This window comes from Doryrhamphus excisus, linkage group LG9, assembly GCF_037039965.1.
Source record: "Doryrhamphus excisus strain RoL-2023G ecotype Guam linkage group LG9, RoL_Dexc_Guam_v1.1, whole genome shotgun sequence".
Taxonomy (NCBI): domain Eukaryota; kingdom Metazoa; phylum Chordata; class Actinopteri; order Syngnathiformes; family Syngnathidae; genus Doryrhamphus; species Doryrhamphus excisus.
In genome coordinates, this window is record NC_136365.1 from 10523998 (window position 1) to 10537759 (window position 13762).

The 13762-nt window shown below is 39.4% G+C and overlaps 1 protein-coding gene across 7 annotated transcripts in view; it reads left to right on the top strand.

Moving 5' to 3' along the window:
- The first annotated feature begins 1670 nt into the window (after positions 1-1670).
- The window catches only part of LOC131107404 (VPS10 domain-containing receptor SorCS1), a 153290-nt gene continuing 141198 nt past the window's right edge, over positions 1671-13762 (top strand). For all 7 annotated transcript variants that reach the window (XR_009120270.2, XR_009120282.2, XM_058057604.2 and 4 more), the window contains exon 1: positions 1671-2414. Coding sequence is in view for 5 of the 7 variants with exons in the window: in XM_058057604.2 (XP_057913587.2) it covers positions 1821-2414 (594 nt within the window). In the remaining 2 variants the exon portion in view is untranslated. The remainder of the gene's footprint in view (positions 2415-13762) is intronic.

The window sequence follows — 13762 nt, forward strand, 5'->3', positions numbered from 1 at the left end:
TACATTGGTTACACTGGTCTCCCTATTAGCAATGTTGCCTCCACCTAACTGACTTGTCCACAGATGTTTTGCTTTCCCAACAAAGACAAACAGGTCTTCCATTTACTCATGGATGGAGATGAGAAATGTGGGATAGAGGGAGTGGTAGCGACTTTGTGGATGGATGTCAGTGACGAGCACCTTCCAGCTCATGCCGGCCTGACGCCTTCAGGATGCAGCGGTACTGCAACTGCCTCCCACATGACAAGTATGTGTATTTTATTGTCCTCCTATGTTCCCTGCTTATGTTCCCCTCCGTGTCGCCACCCCATTTACTACACTAATTACTATTACCACTCAGTTTCCCGGTGCAAACCGAGTCAACACTTCTGGGGTATTTAAATTTGTGAGTTTCGCGTGTCGTCTTGGTCACATGACATGATACAATTATGTAAAGTTTCAAAACAGACTTTTGTTTGTTTATTTTGGCTTTTCCCCTGATTACGAGGTCGCCACAGCGGATCTTTTTGATCCACATACTGATTTTTGGCTTGAGCCCTTTATATTCTTGATGCCCTTTCTGACAAATACCTAGAAATAATTTACTATTATCTGTTTGGATATATTATTTAAGTTATAGGTATATTTGGTCAAATATGGGTGTTATTTTGTTAAATACAAGTTTCTTTATTTTTAATATTAAAGAAACTGGCACCCAATTGGAGGAGCTTGGAATGTTTAAAAGGGAAGCCTCTTCAGGCACATAGACAGTCTCGCCCCAGTTACACAGCAGGTAACATGGTTGATGACTTCTTGGCCTAGTGAATTTCTCATTGTTGACTCATTGTGTTTTCTTGATCATTTGGAAGTATATATACTTGTATACTGTATATGTTTTGTTACATTTTTGTAGTTTTTTTCACTCTGAATAACTTGTAATGTTTTGTTGTTTTTGCACATTGGGATTGTGATAATAAATATCACCTGAGTACTCACTATTGACAAGATCTCGACCAAAAAGGCCCTTTTTATACTGTTTATTTAAAGACAAAGTTTTATTTCACAAGTATAGTTGGTATCAACATTTTGGCTTCCAATAAATGTCTCTGCAACATATCATCAGCACATGATCAAACCCTAACAGTGTGCACTCAGATGGCAAATGGTGCTTGTGTGTCTCATTAAACATTGCTGACACCTAGTGACCAGTGTAGAATACTACATATGATCATGTCGTCTTTGAATGCATCTTCTAAATGCTTTGTATTTCTATTTTACTTGATTTAGACAATTTATGCTTGGAATGCGTTATTTAAGCTATGTATTAATAATATTTGGTGAATATGCATTTTCTTTTAACTATTAAGCATGTTCAACCACAACCGTGATAGAGTAAAGTGAAGTGAAATTCTAAACGTAATGTGAGGGATTTCTATATTTGTATATTATTTATTTAGTGTGATCTAATCCCGAGGAAGCCATTAAGAAAATGAGCTGTTGGTCACAAATGGGCTATGGGATGATTTTTGGACTTTTGAAGTAATGTAGATCCAGATGCAATTGGTTTCTTTAAAAATCAGAAGGATGAAATAAAAGCACAACATGGGGAGCATAACTGTGGACAACAACTGTGGGCATATCCTTCATCACTGGATCCTCAGCTCCTCCCCCCAAACGCGTGAAGCTTCCAATCCTTCAACTTGGACCACTTTGTCTCCGATGCACTTTTTTTTTTTTTTAACAGACTGCAGTTGGGCGCCGCCACAACTTAACGCAACACTTCCGTTTCCAACAACACGACAAGGCAGGGTGAGAGTGCGCATCATCCTCTGCCGCCAACAATGGAGGGAAGGCTGCTATTTTGTCCAAAGTGGCACAACGCGCTTTGCGTTGGGATTTTAATGACATTCTTTATATTCCAAGGCGCCAACACTGAAATAACCTGCAGGTCATGTTGGGTTGGAAATCAGGGGCTTGCGCGGGAATTACTGTTGCAATTTGAAAGTGCCTCCGGATTAAAAGAAGAAGTTTTTGGACACAATGACGGAGCAGAGAGATCCTGGGCTGCAGGTGCCGGAACTCGAAGGCTCCGTCGCGCATCTTTGCCCGCTGAACGCGCGCCGCATCGCGCAGAAGAGCTGAGACATATGCGGAATACAGATGACCACGTCGGCGAGAGACACTTTTCAAACATCCAACAATGCAACAGCAGTGGCGGTGCTTGTAAAAAGCGTCCCAGAAGGAGCCGAGATGATAGCAGAGTCGGACACCCTGGAAGAAGAGAGACGCGCTCCGAGCTGCGCTGGAGGGGAGAGGAGAGGAGAGTCGGGGGCTCCAGCCAGGATGAGCTCAAACTTAACAGCTCCACCTTCGCCTTGACAGGGGATTCGTCTCATAACCAAGCTATGGTGCATTGGTCTGGGCACAACAGCAGCGTAAGTCATTCATTCTGTCCACCCAGCCCACAGCTCGCCATGCACTCTTGATGTCACCACAGTGTGTGTTTGCCCGTGTGTATAACCTCTCAACAAAGGTTCAGAAAACACCAAAACTCCCACACCTTCAATTAAATATGCCCATGTTTCAAATATTTAGGCATTAGTGTAATTGCGTCCTAAAGTGCTCCTAAAATGTATTGCAGAGGGACAGAGAAATGGGAAATTAGTTGAGTACATTTGATTCTTTTCAGAAATGGTATGACCAATGACTTTATTATTCAACTAAAGTCTGGGTGACACTTTTTCAAAAATCCAAGGGTTTGATACAAATGAAAAATATGTTTTCACTGGCTACATATCACCTGTATGACAGCAATAACACTCGTCCAAACAGAGAAATCATTGGCTCCTTGGACCATTTTAATTTATGCACTGAAAAAAATGTTTCAAAGTTAACTTTAAAGAGTGGACGGTTAGATTTGCATACTTGCTCACTTGAACGTTACTGTAAACTCCAGCAGCAGGTATAATCACTATTTCATACACCCCCCCCCCCACCCAGCTTAAAATGTCTCCTTTAAATCATTAAGTCATTCACCCTGCAACCCATGTTGACTAAGAACCTTTACTTTATAATCCTGTTGTAACAGAGGCTGCCTTTTGAGTTTGCTTCAACATCTCTCTCAAATTCACTGGTGTTTCTCACCTTGTTTGTCAAAGCTCTGGAAAATACAGTTGTTTTTGCCGTCATCCTCAATAGAAAAAAAAACAACAAAAAACAGACAGATTATTCTAATACTCAAAAATATGCTGTGCCCCTGAAAGACTCATCAGTGCACGTAGTAGTGCTTGAAAGGAGGAACGGGACCACTATGGAGTTCTGTGTGTGTCGTATGAACAAATAAACACACACAGAGTATGGATGATTAGCGGATTCCCTGGCCAGATTCTGTCTATAGTGTTTACATTTCCGAAAACCACCATCCACTCATGCATCACCGATGGGTGGAGGCTTTGTTTGGGCAGTTGAAGCGATAACTGAGGCAGTGTTCTATGAGAACAAAGATTGAGGTTTCATTGTATCCCTGAGGGCACACGTCCACCGTGCGGTGTCCGCAGTAAATCTGCATCGGTCCGTTGTGGTGAAGAGAGCTGAACCGAAAGGCAAAGCAAAATTTAACGGTTGATCTACAGTAAACCTCGGATATATCGGATTCAATTGTTCCCACTGGTTTTGTCCGATATAAGCGAAATCCGTTATATGCGTATAGCGGAAAATGTCCGTTTTACGCATATATCAGATTTATATCCGTTATAAAAAGGCACTTCCTTGACTATGTTTCCAATGTACCTGGACTGGGCAATGAAAAGAGACGTAAGGTAATGAGAATTGAACTTTATTGGACTCTGAGCATAACAAATTGTTAATTAAGCTAGGCCCTGTTACGCCCGTCAGGCCTACGTTATTTCCAATAGTGAGGTTAAGATCTCATTCACTGCTGTGCTAGTATTATTGACGTCACTCACTTTTATATTTGTCCTAAATCTGGAGCCAGGAGAAAGACACGATGCGGCCATCCAATATATGCGAGGGAAATTGGAGCAGGACTGGAGATTTTGTCAGAAATAGGCGAAATCCGTTATAAAAAATCCGATATATGCAATGAATTTTATTGGAAATGCATTACAGAAAAATCAGTTTGTTTTTTATCTGTCCGTTGTGAGCGAATTTCCGATATAGCCGAGTCCGATATATCCGAGGTTTACTGTGCCTTCCTACCTTCCTACATTCTTGAGCTTTGGGTAGTGACTGAAAGGACAAGATCGTGGCCTCTCCTTTCAGTTATTCAGGGCACGTCCATCTCTGGAAAGACCAAGGGCATGTTGTAGAGACTATGTCTCTCAACTAGCCAGGGAACGCCTCGGTATCCGCTGGGAGGAGCCGGACAAAGTGACCAGGGAAAGGGAAGTCTGGGCTTCCCTGCATAAGATGCTCCACTCCCGACATTTCGTCGGATAAGCGGTAGAAGATGGATGGATTATACATGAGCAACCAAGAATAACCGATTGAATCTCCTTTCATGTGGGAGGAGTGTAGGTTGCATAGAATGAAAGATTTGATGAAAGTAGAGTTGTAGTGAATTTTAATAATAGCTGCATTGTACACCATGACAGATTTATCGTCATAATATTTAAATTAAAGTCTCACTGTATCTAAACAACTAGAGACTAAATTGCAGCTTCATTTAACATCACATCAACACGTATACTTTCATAGATATAATGTACCCACCTTCTGAATAATAGTATAATATTAGGATATATAATGTAGGATTTATTTGAGATTATTTTCAGGTTTTACTCAGGTTTGCAAAGCGAACGTGAGTGTGACAAGCTGTTTTTTTTTCAACCTGTACTATTCACTAGCTTGCAATACAGATGCCCTTCATGCTTTATTATGCCACAGCAAATTTACAGTGGAAAAGGTGATTTTTATAGTCCCGCTGCTACTTTCTGATGCAATTTGAGAGTACTTTGTTTAAGAAGGGACAGACAGAAAGAGATGATAGAGACATCGGGCAGTGGGAGTTACAATACCCCTTTTCTGAGATGTAGTTGGAGAACTTGGTAAGAGAGAAAAAGACAACAAATGAGAACAAGGAGCGGGTGTTGATACATGATTATGTTGAAAACGTTCCTAATATATATACAATCATATATAGACAAACATGTACTTACTAGAGATGGTACAGTACACGGTAAAACCCTGTGGCTCCTGGCCTTGACGTTGAGGCGCGGTGCGGTGCACCTATTTTTGAACACTTCACCTTGGACAAAGATGAGTGCGTAGGGTGAAAGCAGCGTGCGGCAATTGCTCAGTTAGAGAATAGCGCAACCAGCGCTGTATTTCGGGTAAGAAGCTTTATTAAAAATAAAATAATCAGCATATTTCAAACTCTCAGTGTTGTATTTGTAGCTTCCTAAAAAGAAACACTGATCCATGTGTGTTTTTTGTTTGCTTTTTGTTTTTTTACATTCTAGTGAAATATAACATTAGATATAATTTTGTCACCTATTATACAGTGCTTATTGTACAATATATTGACCTACGTTGGATTGATTGCATGTACACATCCTTCTATTTTTCTGTATGCTGTATCAATATTTTTTTTATTTGACAGTTTTATTTACGGGTGAATTACCTGCCAGTGGATTGCAGTTTCATTTGCATGCTTCATTGATTAACAAATGGAGCATTTTATAACGATAATAATTAACAGAACATTTTGGGAGAAAAAAAGTTGTTCTCTTTACGCACAGACATACCGAAACCGAGATAAGAACTGTGCCGTGCCTTACCATACTGTTGATTCACTCTTACTTACACGCTGTATTGACAGATGAATGCGTACATCCTCACCGCATACAGAGTAAGATGTGTGGAGCTGATTAACTTGCAAAGAAGAGTTATGCTTCCACTCTGGCGTGTGCCTGTGAGACTGTGTGTATTCTCTGAGTGTTGTGACAGATGTGATGCTGTTATTGAGATATGATCATAAGACATAAACATATTGACAGTGATGAGCGTTACATGCAAACAGACAAGCAGACGGGGACATGTCGCTGTCGTAATGCAGCGATGTTTTTTTCAGCTGCTGCAGCTGGGATGTTTACAGGGTTTCATTTTGGGTGTGATTAATTAATTGATTTAATATCGTCCCACGCCTACTGCCCATGAGGCGAGAAATCTTCTGTGGCAAGCTTCTGTGTCACAACATCTTGTGAGAATACTGCTATGTACACTATGTCAAAGATGCTCAACTGGGGGGTCTTAATCTTTATTAAGAGATTATTGGATGTTGTCTATGAATACTCCTGTTGGTGGCGACAAAGCTCTGTATTGCTATTCGAACCCTGCTGTCAAAGGAGAAGACCAACAATGTTTATTAGTGGTTACTGCCATTAAGAATGTGAATGTGCCAAACCTGTCTCTTGTTTAGCCTTAGAAAACATTTGACTGGAAACATTTTATGCTTATACAATAGAACTTTGGTTAGCATGAAAGTAGAAAATTTCGCTTCGGCAACTTTCTTTGACTCCATTTTGGATTATTTTGCAGCCGTGATCAAAAGAAAAGCAGAGACTTTAGGTGGGAAACACTAGTGAATACATTCAATAATTACTAGTGAAACACAAAGGTGGATCTCGCTGACAACTATCACGCCTTCAATGATGGTAAAGATAACCTTACCTGTTTATTTATAACTTTAATTCATCATTTAAATGCATTTGGAATAGTTGTATGCATGTAAAACTATACAAAGGTGATTTGGCTTCCTGGAACAGATGAATTGGATTTGGAACTGTGGTTTTGGTTGGTGTGGATTTCTAGGGCAGGGGTGGGCAAACTACGGCCCGGGGTCCACATGCGGTCCACCAAGCGTTTGAATCCGTCCTGCCAGTTGCTTTTTAAGTTTTTGAACTTTTAACATACAAACTGGCAACATGACTTGCAAGTCGGATGTCTTATTTAGTAAAAAAAACAAAAAACAACAAAACTGTGAAATTAAATTACATAGTTTGATGTGGTCTGATGTTTAAAGTGGTCCTAAAAAAAGAGACATGAGAACATACAGCTGATTGTATAACACTTTTATAGATAAAATTAGGCAAATAATTCCAAGAAAATTATATGCATAAAATTGTGTGTGTGTGTTTTAAATATGTCCCCCGGACAATTTTGTTAACTCAATGCGACCCACGAGTCAAAATATTTGCCCACACCTGCTCTCGAGCTTAACCAATTACTTGATTAATTGGAACAACAAACTTCAGATTTATTGACTATGCAAATAATAAATCGTGTGTGGTTTACTCTGCTCTCGCTTAGAAATAATAGAGCAGCAGCACAGTTAAATGTACAGTATTATTTTCCTGCAATACAATTCCCAATTGAAAAGAACAGGATGTACTGTATATATAATCAACCAGTTTTTAGTTTGCTCTCCAGTAAAAACATGTCCTCTAACTTGGCTTAATAAGCCAATATCCCGATTCTGCCAGCATTCCACACAGAGTTTCATCTGTTACAAACCAATTAGAGTCAGTCACACACCACCAGTTGACATGACCTTGAATCAAATTCCATCCTCCAACGAACTACCAAAACTTAGCAATCAATTACAAGCAATGGCAAAAAGTGAGCCTCCAGTGGTGTCAAACACAAAAAACTACTGATTTGCTAATATTTGTGCTTTGACCTTGTGCTCTGAACTGAACAGCCGTTAACTGGTTTTGAAATGTTCTTGAGGAACTACGGTAGCAAACTGTTTGTCCTGATTCTTTCAATCCAATATGCAAGAAAAGCAGACTCAGTGTTAAATATGAAATGTCTTGGTAAGCAAGACTGGTTTTCCTGGATCTTCACGACTGGAGATGTCAGGAGTCAGAGTGTGAAGTGTAAATCATTCATTCATTCATTTTCTACTGCTTATCCTCATGAGGGGTGCTGGAGCCTATCCCAGCTGTCTTCGGGTGAGAGGCGGGGTACACCCTGGACTGGTCGCCAGCCAATCACAGGGCAGTATAAATATTTTATAATCCATTCATTTAGAAATTTATTATTTTCATAGTTAGTCACCTATTTTGATCTACTAAATACGGATTCATCGTTACAGCCTTGTAGACATGAAGTAACACCCCTATATTCACCTTTATACTCATTAATTCATTCATTGTCTACCGCTTATCCTCACGAGGGTCGCGGAGGGTGCTGGAGCCTATCCCAGCTGTCTTCAGGCGAGAGGTGGGGTACACCCTGGACTGGTTGCCAGCCAATCACAGGGCAGTGTAAATATTTTATAATCCATTCATTTAGAAATGAATTATTTTCCTAGTTAGTCACCTATTTTGAGCTACTAAATACGGATTTTATCATTAGAGCTTTGTAGACATGAAATAACACCCCTATATTCACCTTTGTACTCCTATTACCCAATACAGTCGTAGTAGACATAACTGAAAATAAGACATGTATGACGTAAATAAGACTCATGCATGTGTGTGTTGCTGTAAGTGTGTTTTGGTGCTAGGGGAGCTGAGTGGGGGTGGACAGGAAGTGACGTTGAAGGTTTGAGGTTGAGTTTTAACTTGCCTTGAGTTACGGGGGCAACAGTAGCCCATGTTAGGGATTGTTGTGCCTGTTGTGAGATCATTCAACCCTGCAATAAAAGCCTGTTATTCTGGCAATCAAGTCTGGTGCTTGTTTGTTGCAATGAACATTACAGTAACATTACTGACACCTAGTGACCAGCGTAGAATACTACATATCATCATAACATCTTTGAATGTCTTCTGAACGTGTATTTTACTTAATTGTGAAATATTTATTCTTGAAAATGCTTTAGTCAAAAAATAAGTAAGGTTTACTTTTTTAAAATCCAAAAGTACTGTATATTATATAAATTATTTTTTTCGAAGCCTGTGTTTCAGATGTAATTGAAGCTTGTTAACAATGACTCGTGTCAACACTGACTACCGGGATCATACTGTATTGACAGCATATGCAGATAAAGACATCAAATGGGTCATACAGGGTTGACCATATTTTCTGTAATATAAATAACACTCTTTTTTGTATAGTTTGGCAGGTTTTACGACTTAATGTCAGCTGTGACTTACATATCAAAATGTATATAATTCATTGTCTACCTTTTTGTTGTGGTTGTTTTCTTGGTGACATAACATAATATGAGCTGCATTTGTGACGTGGTGAGGCACACAAATTGAATGATAAGAGCATACTGGACTTTTTTGTTATTCAATATTTTGTAATAAAGTCCTTCCTAGGAGACTGTCTGTAAGTAATGTGTAACTATGGTGTTCCCTCGTTTATCACGGGGGAAAGCTTTCCAAAATAGCCAGCAATAAGTTCATATTTTAAATATGTTTTCATAGTGTAAAACCCCTCACCGTACACCTTATACACTTTTCACAGACGGATATTAACATCTTTTTACATTTCTCTCATTTGAAACTCTAAAATGTTAAAACCTTCGAAGATTGAATTTTCATGAATAACCTACAAAGTTGGACACAAGAAAACTAAAAACATGTATTATTAATATTATTATTATATACCTGTGTGGGTGGCAAAATAAGGTATTTTAGACTGCAGTGTTTAAATAGGACACAAATTATGTCTAGCGTGAAGATGGTTGCTGCTGTCTCCAGGTGTGATGTATTAAGTGTCATCTTCCACAGTATTCTGACATTTATTAAACAAACAAAAAAAATGCTCAATTGCTTGCTCCATCATATGGAAACTATGCAAATATGGTCAAAGTTAATAGTGTAATGCATGGGTGAAGCAAACATATTGTGTGCTGTGTCAACATGCCTTCAACTACAAAATAAATGCTGGGCTTATAGTATGTTCATTTTTGGTAACATAGTCAGGGGGTTTTGGTGTAAGCTTTTTTAGTTAGCTGAATTATTAATGGATTTATCTTCATGACCTTTTTTGTACAAAAGCACAGACAATCTCAGATATTCAAGAAAAAAATTAATTATTTGGTAAGACAGTAAGTGACCTTTATGTTTAGACTATTATAACATTGCTAATAGAGCTGATTGCCTAAAAATCTAGAAGACAAATTGCTACATGTACTAATGAGCAGTGGTGTTCATCCATAATGACTTGGGGGTGGGCTTTTTAGTTCTGCTACTGATGAGGCACCCTTGAGCAAGGCGTTTAACAACTCCAAACGCAGCTTGGGCACATCTCTCATCACTCAGACATGAGTGTGCTCCATTCAGGGATTGTAATAAATTAAGTAAAACCCAGAAATAAACAAAACCCCAGAGTGAATTAACTCTATTTTCAGTGGAAGAAAAGTATTTGATTCCATGCTGATTTTGCACAGATTAAAAAAAAAATAATAAGTTTAACGTAACAAAGAGAGACATAATGTAAAAAAAAAAGTATTTCATTGAGGGAAATAACAATTTCATTCCAAAGCGACACATGGTTTAGTAGTTGGTGGAGAGGTCAGACATTTCTTGTATTTGGTTACCAGGGTTGTACACGTCTGGAGGGATTTTGGTCCACTCTTGAGACCAACCATGATCCAGTATCAGTGATTTGGCTGAGGCGAGGAAGTTCTGATCAAAGATTCTACAGTGTACAACCTCGTTCATCAGCTCCTATGCGGTGAAGTATTCCTTTACCCTGAACAGCGAGCATCCCCGAAGCAGAATGTTTTCTTCATGTTGGACAGTATGGATGCTGTTGTTGAGGTCAGAGGATCGAAGAAAATGCATGAAGTCACACTTGCAGTTTCTAAAAAGAAAATGTAATAATAAATAAAAAAAAGCAAACAAACCTGAACTAATGCTAAAAAAAATGCCCCACAATATACAGTACAAACCACACCTAACATCATAAACTCAACACCAGTTGTGCTCCTCTACACTAAAAAAAACACGTATGTTCTTGTCCTTTATGGCCTGTGGTTTTAAACTATTTTCAATACGGCCTGAAAGCATTAGATTTCCTATTTCCTACTGCTGATTAAACATGTACCTGATGCGTTAACACTAACGGCAGAGGGGCATTGGACAGCAGAGAAAAAGGTCACTGGCAAAGATCAGTCTTCATGGGGTGTGTGGTATATCCTTCTGATTGGTGCAGATTGTGTACTGAGACAATATTATTTACAATCTGAATGTCAGGCATAACTAAGTTTGGTATGTCACCCTGATGGGTTCAGACTGACCTATTGAATCTGTTAAAAAAACAGAAGTTTATTACTCTTGAGATTTCATAGCTTCATCTGTCGAACTTGTGAAAACAGAAACAAAGAAATTTTAAGAGACCACAATGTCAGACAGTCGTTATTGATCATGTATACAGTTATATTCTGGAACCAATTAATTAGGCAGAAGTCACATGACTCTTAGTTTTGTGAGAAATTCACCTTTTATATACACTATAAATTGTTGGTTGACAGTCGAGGTTTAAAGGGGATGTAAAGCGCTTTCGAACTGCCAACTCTCAGCTCTTAAGTCAGTAATTCTCTTTTCACTATCAGGTCCTCACAAGAGGCTCACTCAAAGCTGGACACTTGAGACCTTAAGTGGCGGACATGAAGTGGAAAATACAGCACAACCTTGGTTAGCGTCATTAATCCGTCTCAGAAGGTGTGACCAAACGTTAGCAATCTGACTGCCACACTGTGTCTGACACAACAATCACATCCCTTTCGTTCATCATTTCTATGGATTAAGGTTTGTTTTCTGCATGTAAAACTAAATTTGTAAAACTCTAAAAATATGTTTTTGGTTCAAATTATTGTGACTTGTGGCATAAGTGATTAATGAGTTCCAATGGGAAACATGGACTTGGTTAGAGTACGTTTTGTTTTGGAACGGATTAATGGGGCTAACCAAGGTTCCACTGTACTGTTTTCATTTCACTTTCAGTCACTTAAAATAGCAGCAAAAACTGACTAGGCAAGTGAAAACTGCAGACATCATGAATGTTTTACCTCCTTTGAAGGTAGGGCTGGCATAATCCTCCTGTGGCACCAGTTTTTCACCTGAAACTTGTTTTAAACACGAAGAAAATTCCAGTACTCTGCTTCCTTACGTTATCACCACTGAACTAATACTTTTGTTTATTTGCTGGGGGCGTTGTCTACTTGAGCAACTAAACAGATGCCTCACTTTTTATGTCAAGAAGAAAAAAAATACTCATTCTTTATAATTAGCTATATAATAGCCAAGTTTTCACACGTTACAGTTTGGGATTGGTACATTCGACTGTAGCCTGGAGGAGGGATGGGCAACTTTTTAGCAGTTTTCACTGACCAGGCCACCTATTACGTACAACAACAGCAACAAAGTTAGCGAATAGTTAGCATGGCGGCCACACAGTCAGGAGATTTGGGTTTGATTCTCTACTTGGACACCTCTGTGTGGAGTTTGCATGTTTTCCCCGTGCATGTGTGGGTTTCCTCCGGGTACTCCGGTTTCCTCCCACATTCCAAAAACATGCTAGGTTAATTGGTGACTCCAAATTGTCCATAGGTATGAATGTGAGTGTGAATGGTTGTTTGTCTATATGTGCCCTGTGATTGGCTGGCGATCAGTCCAGGGTGTACCCCGGCTTCTCACCCAAAGACAGCGGGGATAGGCTCCAGGACACCCCTGATCCCCGTGAGGATGACGAGTGAAAGGGATAATTGAACATATGAGGTTCCTTTTACCGTAACTGAAGATGGGATTTTTGCCAAAAACAATGTGGCAGTGAGAGCAATGGATACCATCTTTGGGTTTTGCTAGGAGTTCTTAAATTCAGCTGTGTTTTTCACCTTCTTTATCAAAATGCTGATACTTGCAACTTTCATTGGCTCCATTTTGGGTTATTTTGCAGGCATGATCAAAAGAAAAGCAAAGACTTGAGGTGTACACGCAGGCAAGCAAAAGAGCAGAATCAAAGAACTGACGGGACTGTGATCACTCCTCGCAAGTTCTTTGAAAAGACTCAAAATAATCATAAAATCAAACCCCACTTCACCTAAACTATATTTGTGTGCAATATAAAAATGTCATTTCATGAATGAAATTCTTGTAAGTATTTAACAGTGGCTGCCTTGCACACAAGAAATAATCACAACTCAAAATAAGACTGGAAATAATAAATATAAAATAAAATAATAAAAGTCATGAAAATATCAGTTTTCTGATCAGTTATCAGTTATATAGATAGATAGACGTGATGGGACAAGCAAATGGAACAAAGTGTGAGTGGTTAGTGTGAGTTCAGGCCAGCAGGGGCTTTTCGGGGGGGTGTGAATGATAGAAACAGTCGAGTGTGAGTCACCCTTTTTTTTCTGCTGCACTGTCAGACACATTTCTGCAGTTTACAGACGCTACAAATTCAATTTGTATTTTGGCACAGGATAATTCTGAATCTGATGAGTGTAATAGGACTCTCTGGCTCATGAAAAAACACTTGGCAAAAGCTTTGAGAATCATCCTTGTCAATCTACATTGCCCAAAGGGGGAGAGATTCTGACTGCAAATCTAGCGCCAGAGGGTCCATGACCTCAACCTTGGCTCTCGCGTATCCCTAATCAACCGAAGCCCCGATTTATACAAGTTGTGTTCAGCATAAATTCTTTAGGCTCATTTACCCGTGAGGTTGCTCCTCTATGTCCAAGTCTCGTTGCTCGTGTTTGACTTCTGTCTGAAACACGGAAACAGCATGCTGCTCGTGATGCCGCTATACTTCATATCCATGGCTATGGACCATTCGTGGTCATGTCAGGGGCTACAACAGC